This window comes from Mesocricetus auratus, unplaced genomic scaffold, assembly GCF_017639785.1.
Source record: "Mesocricetus auratus isolate SY011 unplaced genomic scaffold, BCM_Maur_2.0 Super-Scaffold_100009, whole genome shotgun sequence".
Taxonomy (NCBI): Eukaryota; Metazoa; Chordata; class Mammalia; order Rodentia; family Cricetidae; genus Mesocricetus; species Mesocricetus auratus.
Window position 1 is genome coordinate 35,507,241 of NW_024429193.1, and position 20,221 is coordinate 35,527,461.

The following is a 20,221-nucleotide window of genomic DNA, read 5'->3' on the forward strand; positions in this document are numbered from 1 at the left end:
CCCCTGGAACTGGAGTCACAGACAGCTGTGAGTTGCCATGTGGATGCTGGGAATTAAACCCAGGTCTTCTGGAAGAGCAGTCAGTGCTCTTAACCACTGAGCCACCTCTCCAGCCCCCTCTACAATCAAGTTTAAGATCACACACACACACACATACACACACACACACACACACACACACACAATCAAGATCAGAATAAGATTTATTTCTTTGATAGTGTTGAGAAATTTGAGACTAAGCTGGGCAGGGGTGGTTCACACCTTTAATCCCAGCACTCGGGTTCCATCATTCTCCTTAGACTTGGACATTCATTGCCTGTTCTGTTGTCCTTGGTTAATGACTGGCCAGACTATGTTTATAATAAAAATCTATGGGTAACTGTACACTTCAAATCTGCAGACTAACTATACTGTTGTTTTCATTATATTATTAATAAAAACATTGATGACAACCACATGTAAGATACCCTGGTCCATGAAGCTGTGGTCCCTGGAATAATCCCTCATCCTCCCCATCCTTGGGCCATAGAATCCAGTAGAGAAAAAACAGAGACAGACACTTGCTGGCCCAATTGGAGCAGGGGTGGCTTTGTCAGTCTGTGCTACCTACCTGCTTGGTCATCTGAGATAAGTCACTGCCTTCAATAAAAAGGGTCCAAGTGGTAGGAAGAGCTAGCCCCTGGCCAAGATCTTAATGATCTGAACCCTATCCTTCTGCATGCTTCCAGCAGCTGGCACTGCCGCTGCAGCCTCCTGCCCACATGCATTGGGAGTCCCACCGTTGGCTCTTGCCAAGGCCTCTTTAGAGGCAGGTCTAAGTCACTTTATAGTACTAGAGTTTTGCGATCTCTGAGCTGGACCCAACAGCGCCATCAGTATGACGCTGCCTGAGGGGAACAGAACACATACCTGCCGGGGGATGCGGCCGTGGTACCAGGCATGGCTGCGTAGGTCCTCGCTGCTCAGCAGCAGCTCCTCTTCTAGTTCCTTTTTCAGCCTCTCAGGGGTCCGGTCCATGATGTGCCTCTCCTTGGAGAACTGCAACACAGAGTCCACAGTGACCTCACCTTTCCCGGGCCAGACCAGGCCATGCCAGCCAGAGATGACCACCACCTCGCTGGGCCTCTGCTTTGGGAGCCAGTGCAGACCCAAAGCTGCATTCAAGAAGGGAACAGGAGACGGATTCCAATTAGTCAGGACCTTTCGCTTCCCCAGCTGCAGGCACAGAATAAAATCTTCACCTGTGCATGGAGCTCCGGCAGGGAAAGGGATTCCCAAAGCGACCAGCTGAGCAGGAGGTGTGTGAGGGACACAGGAATACAGCTGGGCTGCTCTCTTCCTCATTCTCTTTTATAACTGCCCTAACATGGAGCTGGGAAGGACAGCAGTTCCCCAGTGGCCTTTGACTCCGGGCCTCGGGGCCAGTGTAGCCCAAAGCACAGTCCTTGAGACTGGTAGCAAAGGCTCTGGGTTTTCTTTTCTTTTTTTTTTTTTTATTTTTATTCTTTGCTATAGGCAAACTCTAGGTCAAGAACTAGGTTAGCTTATAAAAGTGTTTAAGCAGATGGAGCAGTTTTATGACCCTTAAATCTAATAATAGACATCTGGGTTATACATAACCTTTAAATAATTTTTTAAAGATTTCTTTCTCAAAAGCTTTTATTTATTTTCATTTTATTTGTATGGGTGTTTTGCATACCACATATATACAATGATTGCAGGCCGGAAGAGGGCATCAGATCCCCTGGAACTGGAGTTACGGATGGTTACGAGCCACCATGAAGGGGCTGGGTACTCGCAACAGCTGAGCCATCTACCCAGCCCTCGAGTTACAGATAACTCTTTTGCTTATGTTGCGTGTATCTGAGAGTTTGGGTCTGCATGTGGATGGACGCATACATGTGCCTGTGGTTTCCTTTGCTTATGTTGTGTGTATGAATGCTTGAGTCTGCATGTGGATGGATGCACATGTTTCCTGAGGCTGACATTGGGCATCTTCCTTGACTGGACTCCATCTTATTATATATTGAGGCAGGGTCTCTGGCTAAACCCAGAGTTCACTATTTTGACTATTTTGGCTCGTCTGGCTAGACAGCTGGCTCTAGGAATTCCCAGACTTTCCCTTCCCTACTGGTCACCATGCCCAACCTGTTTTTGTGGAATTCTGACTCAAACTCTGATTCAAACTCTGGTCCCCATGCCTGTGTGACAAGAGCTTTACCCACTAAGTCATCTCCCCAGTTCCCAACCCCCCTTTTTTTGACACAGGGTCTTGCTGTCTCAAATAGCCTTGGCTAAGGAAGAATTAATAACCCTGCCTCAGCCTCTCAAGTGCTGGGGTTACAGGTATATGTGTACAGTGTGCTGGCTACCTTTATTTTTTTTAAACAGCTTGACACAAGCCATAGTCATGAGAGGAGGGAACTGCAACTGAAAAAATATATGCCTCATGAGACTGGGCTACAGGCAAGCCTGCAGGGCATTTCCTTAATTAGTGACTGATGTGATTAGGCTGCTCTGGGTGGTGCCACCTCTGGGCAGGTGTCCTGGGTTTTATAAGAAAGCAGGCTGAGCAAGCCATGAGGAGTAAGCCAGTAGCAGCACCCTCCATGGCCTCCGAATCAGCTCCCGCCTCCAGGCCCCTGCCCTGTTTGAGTTCCTGTCCTGACTTCCCTCAGTGAGGGACTGTCACCTAGAAGCGTGAGCTGTAACAAACCCTTTCCTACTCAAGTTATCTTAGACACGGTGTTTCATCGCAGTGGCAGAAACCTTAGCTGAGACACCCAGCTCGAAGAACCTTTTACTGCTGTTCAGTGAAAAACTGGTTCTTCACCCCAAACAGCTTGAGAGCATTTCATAGCAATGGCGTTTCAAGGTGGTGACAATGGTGACAAGTTGCATTTAGCTTCACTCCCAATTATGCAAGCATGCTAAATGTGATCCCTCCTGAGTTGGAGACCACTCCCTGAAGGTTCTATAGGAAGGAAGGAAAGGCAGGTCCCTGGGCTTTCCCAAGTTCCCCAACTTGCTCTCCAGATGCCTCAAAAAAAAAAAAAAAAAGAAAGAAAGAAAGAAAGAAAGAAAGAAAGAAGAAAAGAAATAAAGAAAAAGAAAAAAACCCACAGAATTGTTCCTTACACACTGCTTAACAAGGAAAGACAGATTCCCCCAAACAGTGCCCCACCAAGCAAAGCAAAACCAGGTTCAGGGTTAGCTGTGCTAATGACATGTGGGTGGATTTCAGGGTGGACCTTTACGGTCCCTCTTCCCACCCTCCTCCTCTCTCGGCCGTGGGACAGTATTCAAAGGTGGTTCTGTTCATTCAGTTTCCTTGAGACAGGGTCTCACGCTGTAACCCAGACTGGCCTAGAACTCACTACGCAATCCAGGCTGACCTCTACATCACAGCAATGCTTTTGCTTCTGCCTTGGAGTGCTGGGATTAGAGGTGTGAGCCGCTAGCCCTATCAAGGGACATTTGAAGAATGGAATTTACATCAAAGATGAGCAAGGCGGGCTGTCAATGCATTCGTGGGCTTCACACGGCCGTGTGTGGCACTGGCAGCTCCTGGCATTAATTATGCAAAGCTACATCTGAAGACTCGTGTATAGATGGCGGGCTGTCAACTGTCTATCACCTGTCTCAGCTCCTGCTAGACTCTAAGTTCCATGGGAAAGGAACTCTGTCAACCTTTTCCCCACAGCAGGGCTTCAGGCAGGGCCTGAACACCTCAAGAACTCAGTAATGCCTCAGGGACAAACATCCCCGGATGAGGCTTCTGTGGCCATTTTCTTGGTTGTGGGGATTTTTCTCTTCTCCCAAATCATCTGCGGTTTTATTTCACCTGTGCACGCCACCATTCAGCTCAAAGATGATGTTCTCACTGTCTTTTATAAGATGCTGCACTGAGGTCTAGCCAAGAAGACTGAGTTGCAGAGTTATAGGGGCCTCTGGGGTACTGTGTGAGAACCAGCACCCCAATATTAGCGGAGACCATGAGGGGGAAGCCACGGCTAGGAACAACAGCACAGGAGGCCGGACCAAAGCTAGGGCCCACACACCAACCTGAGGACAGCTGGTCCCCAGTGTTTACTGTGAAGCCTTATGAAGCCTATGATTTGGGGGGAGGTCCCCCTCAAGGTGGCTGACCTGAAGCCTAGCCCATCGAATCCAGTAAGTCCCGGGGCTGTACCCTGGGCCCGCTTCCAGGTTTGGGTTGAGACAATGTGGAAGATCTAAACACGTGCAGCCATCTCTACTTGTAGATTTTATTTGCTCACACCCAGAAAGCTATTCCCCTATTTGCTGCTATGCTGTCCTCACTGGGGCCCTAGCATCCAGACCACCGTTCCCCTCCCCCCACTTCTCGGCATTGGCTACAGCGTAAGCTAGCCTTTAAAGCAAACACTATTCCTTGCTACCCAAGCTATAAATTCAGCTGGCTCTCCTGTGACTTTTGTCCTGACTCCTTAGAGGGAAATCCATAATTACTGCTCTTGGCGTCTATGCTCACAGACAAGCTGTCATAGTGTGCTACAGGAGATGGGGGTGACGGGGCACCCAGAGAGGAGAGAAAGTTCACACGGCCCATGGCTAATAACTGAGGTGGAGACCAGACTTTAAAGCACAGGCCACATACTGCTGGGAGGGGCATCTCTCGGATTGAGGAAAGGATGTCACAGGAACCACTTACTGCCACCACATGAGTGAGTGGTGGCTTTTGGAGGGAGTGGATGCCCTCTAAAACTTTCTCTAGCTGTTTAATTGTATGTTCTAATTAATGCAGCTTATTGTTGGAGACAGGCCTTGGGTAGCCCAGGCTAGCCTCGAACTCAGCTTCCTGGGATTTGTGTTTTCCAGCTGCCAGACAGAAAGCGACAGCAAGAACATTCAAGAACCAGTTCTCTCTCACATGGTGATCATTACACGCAATAATGCAATTTTCTCTCTAGGCTTCCATCTATCTGCCTAATCTGAGAGAGAGAAAGACAGAGACAGAGACACAGAGAGAGACTGAGAGACAGAGACACAGAGAGAGACTGAGAGACAGAGACACAGAGAGAGACTGAGAGACAGAGACACAGAGAGAGACTGAGAGACAGAGACACAGAGGGGGGTCTCTGTGTAGCCCAGGATGTCCAGGAATTCCCTGTATAGACAAGGCTGCCCTTGCACTTCCTCTGCCTCCCAGTGCTGGGATTAAAAGTGTGTCTACCACACCTGGTCCTCCATGCTTAATTTTGTGCAGTCTTGTGTAGGGAACCATAGCTTCAGTGGGGTCATGTGTGCAGCAGCCATGCCATGTCCAGAGGACAGCACCTTAGAGCACCCCTCCCCATCTTGTCTGGAGGGGAAGGTGATGGTGGTCTGGTGTAGGCTCCAACTCTCAAGAGTGCCAACCACAGCTCTGTAGGGCTTAACCACCTAAAGAAAGGCAGCTACTCAACTCTGGATCAAGGACATTCTGCCCACAAGCCCTGAGCTTCACTCCAGGAGCTGAAATCACCCACAATCCTATGGGACAGAGGCAGAGGCAGGCAAGACCCGTATCATCTACTCTACTGCTCGCCTAATTCTAAGCAGGGTTCCTATCTCTGTATCAAGGTTACCGTCTACCCCGGATCCATGAGTAAATTAGCATCAAGTTCCCACCGTCGGCACAGGAGTCTGAACTGAGATGCAGGGAACTGATGTGTGAACAGATGGACACGATATGTGAGACTCACAGTTGTCCAGCTAAATTGAAGATGGGCTAGAAAATTCATAAATCACTATGAACTGATGTCTTCTACGGGAATCACTAACATTTTGTTGTTGCTGTGTGAGGCAAGCTTAGTGTGGTCCAGGCCAGGCTTGAACTCGCTGTGCAGCTAAGGGTGGCTTTGAAGTCTTTTACCTCTTGCCCCTGCCTTCCAAGTGCTGGGATTACAGGCATTCACCATCACACATGGCTCTGTCACTGGTGTCTTAATAACCTGATGTTAACAGATGTTACAGCACAGCATTTAAGAACTTGGGCCACCTCAATCCAGAGGCCACGGTAATAGTGAACAGCTGTGTGGTCTTGGGCAAGTGACATCAATTCTTTGTGGACCCTTAGGGCCCCTGTCTGCTAAGTGGGGATAATATGCCACAAGTTGTTAATCGGGACCAAATGAGTGGGTATCTGTAAGGACTTGGAACACGCTCTGGCAGAGGAATCAGCACGAATGTTAGCTGTCATTATAATCACATCCAGATGCTATTAATCTAGGTCTGTAAAATAGGCAGACTTCACACTGAGGTGAAAGGCTGGAGTTTGGGGAGGCTGCTGGGGTTGGGGAACGGATCCCGTCTCAAGCTTCATCAGTCCTCGAGAGCGCTCACTGCCAGTTTGCCCGGGCCCGGTTCCTCAGCCGGAACTGGTAGGAGCTGGCTGAAAACTGTGACTGTCACTCTAACTGTGGAAGGAGGGCTTCTGTAGCCCCCACACCTTACAAGTCTGGTGTTGGCGAGCTGGAGTAGCCAGAGCCCAGGCAATATTGCAAGACAGATTTTGGAGGCTCAGAGGTGGCTCTGAATGTTCTGGAAACCTCCATTACTGTGGAAGCTCATGTTTCAGCATCTCTCCAAGGGAGAAAAAGCTATTCTGGCCTGGAAGGAGTTGTGCCCTGGGTCTCCTGTATGAGCACCAGAGTCTAAATTTCAAATCAAGCACAAGCATGGGCCTGGACATGCAGGCAACGCCAGTTCCTAAGCCAGCGGCTGAGGGAGGGCAGAGGCATCTGCCAGAAACCCCCCAGAGCATGCTCCAGAGGCTCATTTGTATGAAGAAGACAGAGACTCACAGAAGGGCAAAGGGCGGCATCTGCATTCTAATTAATCTTTGTTTAAGTCTATCCTCGGCTGTAAGGAAAGCTCCCCATTCCCACAGAATTTTACATTGTACAAATCACCATGAACTGGCAGCGGCACGCCTATGGAAGAGCCACTTGGGGGCCTGATCAAGCATGGGGCCTTGAAAGGGGATGCAGAGGGGCACATTCTCTGCAAAGACCACACACACACACACACAACAGTCAACACCACGCTCTGGGGACATATGATCCCCGCCACTCTCCGCTCTGTGTGAGTTACCACCTCCTTGTCTTGGGTTTTCTCCTATGTCAAAATGAGGAACACTGTGGCCTGGAGCTGCAAGACAGTTCGGCGGGGCTTTGGGTGGAGTGAAAGGGAAGGGCTAGTGCATCTGAGGAGCGTCTCCAGGACAAAACTGGAAGAGAAGGGTAGGAAGAGCCTGGGCATCCCAGCCAGGGGAGATAATGAGTAGCAGGGTACGGTAGCCTAGAGGTTTGGGTTGGGGAACACAGGACTAAAACCTGTGTCTCCAGCACTCCACCCCTCCCTCCTCCAGTTCCCCTATTCTTCCCCCTCCCCCGCCTGCATGCCCCCATCCCCCATCCCAAAGGACACTTCCATCTTCACTCCAGGAACATGGTGTGGAGCATCTCCCTGGCCATCACTAGTGAGCCTGGGAGAGGCCCCTCCTCACTCTGGAAGAAGATACTCTGTCCCACCCTGGTGAAAATGCCATGAGACTTGTAGACTGGTAGTTACTTCACCTCAACGTTTTGGTTTTGTTGTTGTTGTTTTGTTTTGTCAGAAAGACCAATGTGGCTTAGAGGGTGAAGAAATCAACACTCCAAAAGAAGAGGGACAAGAGGTGACTGGGGTCCCCGTGACATGCAAGTCCCTATGCACAAACCCTTATAGCAGACAGCAAAGCCCCTGAGACCTAGCCAGTATGAGCTGGGTCTCATTTGTGATCAAAGCAATTCTAATCAAGCAAGGCAGGGGGGTGTCAGATGCAGGGGACCTGACACTGGGGGCTGAGGGTCAACGTCATTGAAAGTCTCTCCCCGGGAAGGCACAGGCACACAGAGGCCTTTAGAGGGATGGATCTACTGCAATGGGCAGGAGGCTGGGGGAGCAGGGCAGAGGCGCAAGGCCAGGGCAGCCACTTGGCATGCGCCGAATGTTCCAGTCTCCATTCCCACCCCTTCCAGTGAGCCGCAGTCATTCCTGGCCACTGGCAAATCCTCATTACCCAAATGACCCTCAGAACAATGTCCTACAATCTGCCCCCCACAATGACACAGGACTCACATCAAGAGATTCATGTAGTCACAGTTGCACCAGGCTAAGGCAGACATGAGACCCTGAATGTCTCTCAGTCTTACTCCCTAATTGATGGGCTTCTTATACAAAGCAATTCCTTTCCTAGGGCTCCTGTCCATGAGGGCTAGGGGCCCAGACCCCACCGTGCCCCATCCCTTTCTCCTTACAGCGCCGCAAGCCCAACCACAGCCTCGCCATACACTGAACCCGCTAATTGGCTGGAATCAGCTCTGAGCTTGTCAGGAGACCCAACTCATGAAAGGGTCATTACTGAGGATACTGGCCCGGGACTAAATGATGGGGAAGATGGACATGAGGGACCAAATTGGTGGTGGAGTGGCCTAAGAGGCCAAAAATTTGCATAAAATTTGGGGCTCTTAATTGTGTCTACAGGTTGCCGAGGCCTGGGGAAATACTGGACTTGTCTCCAAAGGCTCATAGTCACCTACACATAAAACCCAGCTGCTTCCCATAAGGCCCCCAAATAACTTCCTATTATGTTATCATGCAGGATTCCTGCTCCATGGCTTCCCGCATACGCTGTCCTCTATGTCCCTTCTTTGTGCCTCAGTAGTGAGGATGGAAAGAGACTCTGACACACCGGGGAGATGCTGACTGTGCATCCTGGCTGGAATCCAGGAGGGAGACTGGAGGGGAGCCAGAGGGGATCGAGACAAGGTGTAGGAAAGGCTTGAAGCTTAAGCTAATTATCTAAAGTGGTATGAGCAGTATGAGAGGCCCTCAGGACATTAATCCGGCCTCATTTGCTTTAGGACCCAGAGCCTAGCCCATAGCCTCACACACAGCTGTGCCCGAGCACGCACTTTCTGACAGAGACAGGAATTGCACTCATCTGCTCAATTTCCACTTGGTAGCTCTTTGTCACTGAGTGTGAGGAAGAGATTTTGCAGGCCAGTCAAAGACAGGTGACCTTAGGCACGTGGCTTTTTTCCTGGAACCCAGGGATGAGAATCCTCACCTCACAGAACCACCTAATACTCACAAAGAATCCGGTTCCATAGCAGACACTTGCTTGAACCAATGTGGAACCAGAAACTTCTTCCAAAGATGATTCTTAGCAACAGACATGAAAAGTTTCTTTTTACCAAAAAATTAGAACATAACCTATGAATAAAATCCACCAGGAAGTTTGGCCTTTAAGAAATTATTAAAGTAAGTTTTCAATTACGCTGATCGATTGATTGACTGATGGTGTATGGGGGGGGGCTTGGTCTCTCCTTTGACCACAAACTTAAGTTGTGAGACTGAGCCATCCTCACTGGCCTCTGAGAAATTATTTCTAATGGAATTAAAAAATAAAAACCAGCTGTTACACACTATAATCTCTACTTAGACACAACTTTGTTTAGTCTGTTTGTTCAAGTTCAAAGCCAGCAATTCTTAGGGCCTGGGGAGGGGTCAGTAAATGTCTGTCTACGCAGATGAAGCTGGTCCCGTACAAGAAGCCATCCTTGGTGATACACACAGATTTCGACCTTAAATGACTCACAGATGCATACATGCAATTGGCCCCAGGTGACTCGCAAGGCCACAGAGACAAAGATGGCAGAGCATCACACAGGAGTGCAAGAAAGTTTTGAAATGTGTGTAAAGCTGAGAGTTCCTTGTGTACATCATGCTTGCTTAGGAGCCTTGAACATTTAGTTGGAAAACAAAAGACACAAAACCAGAAAATCTTACTGAATTCTCACAAATAAGATAAATTTCTGGTCATTCATTCATTTTATGATCAAGACTGGAAATTAGATTACTAGGAACAAAGAAGAAGAAACTGCATGCAGAAAGAAGGGGTTGGGGGGGAGACTGGAGATCACACAGGCAGACAGGCGTCTGGGCTTTTCTGTTCTTCTCCGGAGTATCTGGCCACAACACCCAGAATGCCATTAGGAATCTCACACAAAAGCTTCCTTTCTTCGGCCTTGGAACAGTTTATTAGATTAAGGGAGACAGCAACAACAGTGCAGGCCTCTTATCGAGTAGTACCAAACAACTCCATAAGCCAGGTTTTTAAAGAGATCTTACCCAGAAATTATGCTCACAAATTTACAAATCTGACTGGAGTTCTAGCTCACCTGTAAAACTGGCCTAATTTTCTAAGTGAAATCTGTTCTACCAGGAGCTCAGGCAGGAATCCTATGGCATGGTGGATGCTGTGCTGGCCACCCAAGCTGGGGCAGGGCAAGGATTCAAGATGACGGACTCTCATCTCAGATTCTCTGAACTCTGACAAGACCCATTGTGACATGAAAAAGAATATCACTATCCCTGATAATGTCTTAACCACATGGGAAAAAGTCAAACCACCCCCAAACGTGTGTCTTGGACAGCCAACCCACAAGTCACTCTGAAAGGTGCTGTCTGTGCGATCACGTTGCAAGAACCCCACCTAAACATCATGTTCCTTGTAGAGTTCAGAAACCCAGCTCTTTAGAACCCTGACTTTTGTTGAATTTCAAACTGGCCAAGTTTAAAGTCGAATTCCAAAGTGTACACATAAATGATTTAGTTATGAGCCTAGCTTTTAACAGCTGAGTCGTCTCTCCAGCCCCATAAATGACTTTAAAAGACTCAGATGGTATTTTACAATCAAAACCCTGCCTGAATGAAACATAAACTCCCCCAAACAAATGCATCTCAATGGCTTCCATAACCCTTAGCTCTACCCACAGCCCAAAGAGATCAGGCTCTCTACAGACCTCAGGACCAGTGACTTTTAGTTCAAGCCCTTGGATATGGCAATCTGAGAAAACAGAAAGAATGAGACAGTGTTTATGCCGGTGTGTATTTATGACAGCATATCAGTTTTGTTTCACCTCCTGTGGCCACCAGCTACCTCTGAGGCTTACCTAAAATACTTTATTATATCACAGCAAGGGTGCTCCTGCATGTCTCAAAGGGGATCGCTATCACTAAACCCTGATGACGTGAGTTTGACACCTGGACCAACATGGTAGAAAGGGAAAACTCATACTCCCATGTTGTTCTCTAACCTCCCACATGTACTACCCCACCCCACTAAAGAAATAAAGATCCAAAGATACATCACGGCAACTATGAATTCACAGCTCCTACTTTTAAGCCAGGTGCACACGCAGCTCTGCAGACTAGAAGTTTCTTGTTTGTGTTCACAATGCGATCGATGCCAAGGCTTTTACTTAAATCAATAACTAGCTTTGGAAAGAAAAAAAATCCAAAGATGAAAAAAAAAACAAATGCAAATTTTACATCCCTGTTTAATACAGAAATCCCCAAAGCATCCTCCCTCTTCTAGCCCGATGCGCACATGATGGCTTGGCCTGTGGTCCCAGATACAGACAGCACAGTGACACTGCACTGAAGCATATGCGGGTCATGAGGCCAGGGGAAAGTTGTCTATTGACTGTAACTGTTGCCAGGCAGATGGCAATGAAGGATCTTAAGGAAAGGGTGCCTCATTAGAAGTCACCTGTCCCTGTGGCCCTGTCACCCTCTAGGTGCTCAACACTTAGTGGCGAGCACCTCTGGTCTTACCTTGGTCCCCTACTTTTGAACTTTCTTTCCAGTGCTCCCTCTACAGTTCTGCAATGTTCCCTAACTCATGCACTTTACCCTGCTGCTGGCTAGGAGGCTGCAGGAACTTTAAAACACTCTGGTAGTTGGCTCAACTGCCTTCACCTAAACCCAGGCCCCCGAGTGTGCCTGCTGGTGCTGCCGTCTCCCTACCTGGTTTGAGAGAGGCACACATGGCATAGTAGAAGGATTCCATGCCTGGAAGTGGTCACTGTCTCTTTGAGGAGACGAGGCATTTGAAAAAGGGCAGTGGAACTGCAGAGGCCCCGGGAGTGTCTGCCTTAGGAGGGCAGTGGAGGTTTCCGGCCCCTTCTGACAAAGGGATCAGTAGGAAAGAGACTCAAAGCCTCAGCAAGTTTTGGCGACCTGTTTTCATTAATATGCTGCTTGACACTTAGACACCTGGATGGCATCACTGGCTCTTTCGGATCCTTGAAGAACCTCATCATCTCGGGCAGATTCTGCACCCGGGCTCTCACCATTTCCCCATTTTGTAATTCAGCCTATGCAGTTTATCACCCCACGAGCAGACACCCAATCCAGTACCATTAAAAAGCGATTTGCAATTTTCAGTTAAGTGAAGATGCGTCTTCGTTTTCCTGCAGTACGTGACTTTCCCTTTCGCAGACAAACGATGATTACAAGGGCCATCAGATGCTCTCGCAGACAGAAAAACCATCAAAACCCCCAGAGAGCCTAAGTCCAAGAGATTATTCATTACCCAGACTTATCAAACCCTTATCAAAGAGGCTCAGATGCCATGGATGAGAACCAAGAAGAGGCCCTCTACAGAGCTCTGTGCCTGTCAAGCTTCCGAGAAACACTCATTAAAATTCTCCCACTCCCGTGTGCGGACTAAAGAGACTAATTTAATTGCAATTTTTTTGTGGATTGGCGTTTTGAAGTAGAGCATCCTGCAAGCAGGAACTTAATCCTACATCCAAACTAATTACATTAGAGTCACTGTGCTCGGAGCCGACAGCTCCCTTTGATGCAGGCGGTCTCTCCTTTCATCTGCACTCATCCTCTGGGCAAGGTCTCCTCTATGCATTTCCACCCGGCAGGATCAGGAAGCTATGGCTTTCACTGCTCAGTTGTATGTTGATGAAACATCAAGGGACAGAAAGGCCTCCCCCTGCCCCCAAACTGAAGGAGACTGATTTCAGACTGAAAATCAGGACAGCTAAGCTTCAGAAAATGCAGGAAACCCAAAGGAGACAAACAGAGCTTATTTCTTCTACACACTGGAAAAGCTGCTCATTGAATTCATCGATTCTAAGATTTCCTTTCACCTTAGCCCCTAAAGTGTGCCAAGTGCCTGGCTTACTTCTGACAAAGTGTTATTTACCCTGGGCCACTCAGAGCTCAGCTCCAAGGTGATGGTTTCTCACCTTTTTTTTTTCTTTTTTCTTTTTTTTTTTTTTTTTTTTGGTTTTTCGAGACAGGGTTTCTCTGTAGCTTTGGAGACTGTCCTGGAACTCACTTTGTAGACCAGGCTGGCCTCGAACTCACAGAGATCCGCCTGCCTCTGCCTCCCGAGTGCTGGGATTAAAGGCGTGCACCACCAATGCCCGGCGGTTTCTCACCTTTGTCTGTTAACCAATAAACAAAGAGATTTTCAATAAGCCATCAGTGGACACACTGTCCTGGATCTACATCAAATTTAGGTGATGGTTTCTAGAGTAGCCAGAAGTGGAGTCGACGCCTGAATCACTCCATTAGACAGCCCTGCATCCTGATTCCCATGGAAAAATCCAGAGTGCCACAGTTACAGTTAAATGCCACTTGGTTGCACTTAATCATTTAATGGGCCAATGACATGATGGCTTGAAATAAAGGCTGAGCACAAAACTCCCCCTCTGAATCATTTTGATCGCTTTCACCATGCCCTCAAGAGACTACCATAATACTTTCCTCTCATACAGGGTTGACACGTGTGCTGAAAGAGACAGTATAAATGAGACCTCAATCACTGTTCAGTGAGATTTGCATTCAGAAATAGTGTTTAATAAAGTTCTACAGAGAAGGAAGACAGCAGACTGTGGGGTTGAGGTGGGCCATGCCAAGACAGTTTGAAGACCAGATAACCAGAACTCACAGTATAAGATCCGAGCCAGAATTTTTGATCACTGGTAATTTAACCTCATTGATTCAACATCTTACTGTAAATTATAAATGAGTTGGAATATAGCTTTTAACCAAAATAGATGTCCTATTTGCCCTTCAATAAGGAATGTCAGAAAATCAAGATCAACTTAATTCTAACACCATCCTTTTCTTAATTCATCTTGAATGCATGGAGTTTTGATGAATCAATGAATGTATCACAGTTGAAAGACACTGGGAGATGTAATTAGAAGCAAAATCAAGATGTGCCAACACACAGGAAAAGGGAAAGATTCAGATAGTCTTCTAGTGTGGGATATGGAATAAATGACTTTCAAATTTTCTCTCCAAAATAGAAGCATGACTAATAACTATCTTAGAACTGATCTGGGATAGAACTTAATGTATCAGTGCAGAGTACATAGTAGGCTTTCAGTAAAACCAAACTACTAGTCACAAGATGGATTTAGGCTCTGTAGCAACCTCACTACTTTCAATATATAACTCACTGATCACTTCAAAGGTATATGCTTCCCAGAGGAGCTCAGGCCACTTGACACCCACAAACAGTGTTCAATAAGCCATTTTAAAGACATAAACACTGCATTAGATGCTGTGAAAAGAAACAAAGAATTAGGATTTTCACTTGGAGAGGACAGTCAACACAATACAACTAAGATCTCACAAAACCACACAAATGTACCTGAGAGCTAATAGCTAAGAAGAATCTTCGTATATCACAAGAGGAAGCATGATTGGGGCCTTGTGTTTCACGATTTGATCAGACTTAATGAAATGAGGGTTGTCTGACACCTAGACTGAACGCCATCCAGAATATCTAAAGAGAAAATAACTGGAAATGCTTAGCCTGGACAGAACACTTCAGGGCTCCTGAGGGCTGCTAGAAACCTCTCAAAGTTTGTGAGGCTAATGTGTCCCAAGATAACATGCCAGATAGTCTTGATTCAACTCCCCAGAGAAATGGATGCAGACTTTCTCTTATTCTTGTTTCTAGGTGTCCATTTACACCAGCTCATGCAACCTCAGAACAGACCTGCTCACAGTTTAGAGGGGGAATGTGCATCTGACAGCTACAGTGCCCACCTGACCAGAGCCTGGAATGTGTTGAAGCTGCAGAGACTGTGGAGCCAAACAAAATGAGACCTTGTGGAATCTAGCACTTGTATTTGAGATTTGTTCAAACATGGGAACGTACCGCCTCCTCTAGAAATGTCAATGCTCTGTGAAGGCTCAGGAGACCAGTTGGGAAGCTAGTGAGGAAATCTGGCAAGAGATAATGAGGACCGAATTAACACGGCGGTGGTGGAGACAGAAGGGAAGAAAGCACTGAGGGCTATGTTTAGGTGCTACTGTGCAGCCTTGGTGATTGACTACATGTGGCAAGTGACCAAGGGAAGAAGTGTCCCGAAAGGATGCGTGAGTCACCAACAGCCAATATAGAAACCAAGAGTGAGGCAAACAGGTGGAGTCTGGGGGCTGGTGTGGCTCCTGAATGGGGTTGTTCACCGGACTATGGGACACTGTGGAGACAGACACACAACGTGGAATCCTCCATGGCCCAGAAGAGCCTAGCTCAGCTCCCACCCCGGAGATGGGGTACAGCATGAGAAGAAAGCTGGGGATACTGGTTTTGAAGAAGTAAATCAGAAAGAAACCCACATGGGCAGTGTGGACTGACTAAGAAAGACCTAGGAGATCAAGGACGGTGCAGTCTCCTAGAGACTGAAGAGCAGTTTCTAGAAGAAATAACTGTCAAGTGCAGCAGGGCATCCCGATCAATCAGTTAGGTAGCAGCCACGGGCTTTGATCATGTACAGGTCATTGGGAAAGGGGGCTGAGCAGTGCAGGTGGGGAAGTGGGGGTGGCTGTTGGAATGGGGAACACCAGCGCATGTTCCTAGGCTACGGGAGAAAATAGAGGAGATACTAAAGTTTCCCGTGGAGAGGCGGGGCCAAGGAAAGGAAGCTCTTGAGTCGCATAGATGACAGGACAGGCCTGGGTCAGGGACAGGGGACTTCATCCTCATAAGCTACAGGAAAAGCAATGGATGTGGAAAAGGGTTGGAGTTGTGGGAACTGTCGTGGAGCAGGGAGGCAGAAGAGATCCTTCTGGGTGGCCCTGACAGAGAAAGAAGCCACATATGGGTGAGTATCTAAAGGACAACAGGAGCGTGGGCATGAGCTGATGGAGGACACAGAACTAACGGCAGGCTGGAGGGCCTGTGCTGGGGGAGACGCTGCTTCTGCTCCCCACACTCAGCACAACCATCAAACCGTATCCCGACTCCCCATCCCGGCGTTCAGTGGGGTGTGTCCTTCCTCTTGCTGGCACATGAGCCCATGTGTTCCACGTCCCTCACTTCTCCACCCTCCCCCATCTGATCTCAGCTTCACTCCAAGTTCTAGACTGATGTGTTTATTCTGCCCTACACACATGCCCCTACAGTTACCTCTTCTGGGAAGTTTTCTGGCCAGGGCTGGCATTAAAAGCCTCTGGGATATCACAATAAGCTGTGGTTGTGCCAGTCTGCCTTCCTTCCTTCATATCTGCCATAGGTATGGAGAGAACTGGCTGTGTCGCCATGCCCCAGCAGCCATGGAGGAGCTCCTTCCTGGTGGGAACCCAACCCTGTTCCCCTAGTACACATGAGGTCTAGGTGCAGTGGATGAGTAGAGCTGGGAGGGACAGATGAGTCTTCTAAAGGTTCCTCCAGTCCCTCAGTGAGAAACCAGGATTCGGGACAGCCATTCCTTTATGTGTAGCCATCTTTATAAAAGTATACACGCATCTACGGGAAAAGTCAAGGGCAAGTTCTTAGCCACAAAAATTAACACACTGATTATGAGTTTCATGAGCTAGACAGTAGGTCGGCACATTCTTGTGACCAGAGCCAGAGAGCAGCAACAGCTCCCAGGGCTATGACAATTGACGACAGAGATGCTACTGTGGCATCTAACCCTATGACACACTTCTTTCCTCTCTAACCAGAACATTCAAATTGCTTGTCAGTTAAAATGTCCTAGGTCATCCTTGCAATGGCTTTAACCCTAGTAGCAGGGCCTGGGGCTCTGCTGTGCCCTGGTGACCTCTTACCCTAGCCATGGCAGGGAGGCCTCTTTAATATTCTTCTAACCTTAGTCTTCTCCACTTCCTGAAAGTTCTAGGATGTTCTTTCTATCACACACACACACACACACACACACACACACACACACACACACACACCTCTCTTCAACCTCTCCAGTGTCATCACAGTGTTTAGTTCAGTCCAAATTTGTAGTTCAGCAGGTGCTGAATCCCCAGACAGATTTTTCCAGGGCCCCAACCCTGTCCCTGATTCCCCTCTGGTTTCTCCAACAAAAAGAAGTCCTCAGCTGGGATCTTAGTTCTGATGTTAGTTAGGGAACATGGGGATACAGCCTCTGTCAGGGACATCCTGATACTGATACTCTTTTTACAAAGAAGCTATTTAGTTTAGTTTAGTTTAGTTTAGTTTAGTTTAGTTTAAGGCCTAGGGGCATAAATGAGCAACTAGTAGCCACCAGAAGGCAAGGCTTAGTCACTTGGAAGGATTCTCATCATGGCTTTTTTTTTACTGACAATGCATCTGCACAAAGGCAAGGGAGGCTACTGTCATTGTCAGAATGTGTCACTCTTACTCAGGCTATCCAGGTCACACAGACCAAAAGATCAGCTACAGAGAAAATGAGTGGGACTGTTACTCCATCATATTCTTCACAGGAGGAAGGGGATTTCAAATGAAACCAAGTGCCAGGGACCTGACACTCCATGGATGGCCAGCGTGATGTCCTGAGCTGAAATGTGGATTGGGTAGGCTTCAAATCTCCTCCCGGGGGAAGACAAGAAAATGTCAAGCCCAGTGAAACATCCTGGCACAATTCAGGATCTTTTTACTACATGGCGGCACTTAATGACTGCAAATCCCAGTGTGGGAAAGTCTGCATGCCTAACGATGCAAGTCCTCCTAACTATGGCAGCTCATGGACAAGACCACTGGACAGGACTTAATGGCCTGTTCTTAACCAAGCCTTTCTGGTCCATTTATCCACATAGTCTCTATATCCCACCTTTCTGTTCATGCTGCTTTGGACAGGCAGCATTTCAACATTTGCATGGTAGTTTCTGTCACTTAGATGTCTCCAATCTCTTAGATGTCTCCAATCTAATCGTACTACCTTATGATCAGATGCCGGTACAGTGGTGAGTTTCAGAGCTACACTGTCTCTGTCTATCTCTCCCTCCCTCCCAGAAGCAAAAATGTCAGTCATCAGAGACAAAGGGGCCAGAAGTAATTGGATCCCATTGCCAATCACTAAAATGAAGTCTTCCATGCTTTCTTAACCAAAGTCCTCCTGCAGTTCCTTAAAGGACACAGTATGCTATCTGCCACAGGCTGCCCCCCTACCCCTTCTACTATCTCCCTGCCCACACCTGGCTGTCATGTCTAGGCTTTTGTAGATACTCCTCCCTCAACCCAGAATGTCATTTCCTCTCTCAGGATACCCTCTCCTAACTCTGGTAGGCTTAGCAGAGGCCTGTCTCCTCACTGCTCTATGCACAGACTACACCTCTGGGGAGCTAAGGTACTTTCTACCAAATCTCTGATAAACAAGGCTTCCTTTCAGCCAGTCAATAAACACCTGTCCAGCCCTGCAGCAGATCTCTCCAAATCAGAGACTGGGTCCTAACTCCTTAGGGCCAAAGCAGCTAGCAATGGCCAGACACGCAAAGGTACCAGGTCAATGACTATCTCCTGAACTAAGGACGTAAGCAGGATGAAATCTGCTGTTAGTGAGCTCCTGGCAGGGCAGGGCGGGAGCGAGCATTCTTCCTGCTGCTTTTTCCTGCCATGTTATGAACTGAGCCTCTCTGTGAGCTTTCCGCCCAGCTCGGCCTGGCTCAGTGCTTCTGCTAATGCCATTCACACCTTGGAGCTGTGGAGCCTGCCACTCACCCCGACTGAGATGCCTTTCCCAACCCATACTCTTCTTCATCCATTTAAATCCTGAGTCACTACAAATAGGGGCTTTAAAGAATTATCTCCTTTAAACACATCACAAGCACATATGCAATATCCTCCTCCAAATATTTCTAAAAACAAAGGCTCATACTGCCTTTTCCCGACTGCGATGCAAAATGAAGTATTCATATACACGACAGCAACTTGATTTGGACCTCAAGTATCCTAATATGGCATTGTTCAAGGCTGGAACATCTGGCTCCCCTTCCTGGGGCCCTACAGATGGACTGTGGACAGGCCGTTTCTGAGGCTCAGCCTCTCCTCTAGTGAGAAGGTAAACTATTACCCGGCCCGTAAGACATTGGAAAGCCTGTTGTGAAAGTAACCAAACTGTGGCCTAGAATTCTTGTGGCAAGTCCTTTGAAGTCAGGAATTACACCTCAACTGTCATTTATTACTTTACCTCTATCCCCAGGTCCATCCACCTAAAAGAAGTTTGCACATGGACATAGACAGGGTTACACTCAATGTCCAATGACTTCTGAATTTGAGTGTGCCTTGTTGGTATCATGGATCTGGAATCTGTTACTAGCTTCCCTCCACCGGATGGGCTTAAGCAAAAGACTTTTTCATGCAGAGTGAAGAGTCGCTTTTCTGAAATGGGTGCCAACAGTGAACCCTTTACAATGTCAGAGTTGTGATGTTCAGCCTGGCTGGAACACCTCTTTCTCCCTCTCTTGATGAGGCCAGCAATGTATGCTCAACGCTGACCATTCTCTCTGCCTCAGCCTCCCCCATCATTCCTTCCCAGGGTCTTCGTATATGAGTCCCAACTACGTGTTAAGTTCTGTAAGACTTCTGCAAATAAGATCTTATTCCCAGAGTGCAATTGTTTGATTGGTCTCCTATGCAACCAAGGAACTTTCATATTTTTAGTTTTCTTCCCATACAACCAACACTATTAATAACACCCTGCTTTCTCCTGAGATGATATGGATTAGACCAAATGGAAAGTTACCATGGCTACCGCAGTGTTATTTTGGGTAGGAGACATTCACGCCAAGGGAAGCAGCATGCATGGTCAAACTGGAGCAGCATTTCCGCCTTGTTATCAGGCAATCAATCCCAATTTAATTTTGAAATTCTAATTGCAACAGAAACTAATTATGGGCAGCATGACCTGAACCCCCTAATTAAAGTGGGAGTCAATAAAACGATTCTCTGTTATCGTTGGGGCAACCCTGGCACCATGAAGTACAGGCAGATTGCCCTTCCAGGTAACCAGCTAAGCAAAACAAAACAGGGAGCTATCTGGAGGGTCCAGCGGGAGCCACAGTGATTGTGAGTAGGTCAGTGCTTTTCTGCATGCTATGAAAGTTTCCACGT

General features: G+C 47.7%; 1 protein-coding gene across 4 annotated transcripts in view; it reads right to left on the reverse strand.

Moving 5' to 3' along the window:
• The window catches only part of Bcar3 (BCAR3 adaptor protein, NSP family member), a 103,604-nt gene that overhangs the window by 23,306 nt on the left and 60,077 nt on the right, over positions 1-20,221 (reverse strand). For all 4 annotated transcript variants that reach the window (XM_040751930.1, XM_040751932.1, XM_040751931.1 and 1 more), the window contains one exon: positions 910-1,038. In XM_040751930.1, the coding sequence (XP_040607864.1) occupies positions 910-1,038 (129 nt within the window). The remainder of the gene's footprint in view (positions 1-909; positions 1,039-20,221) is intronic.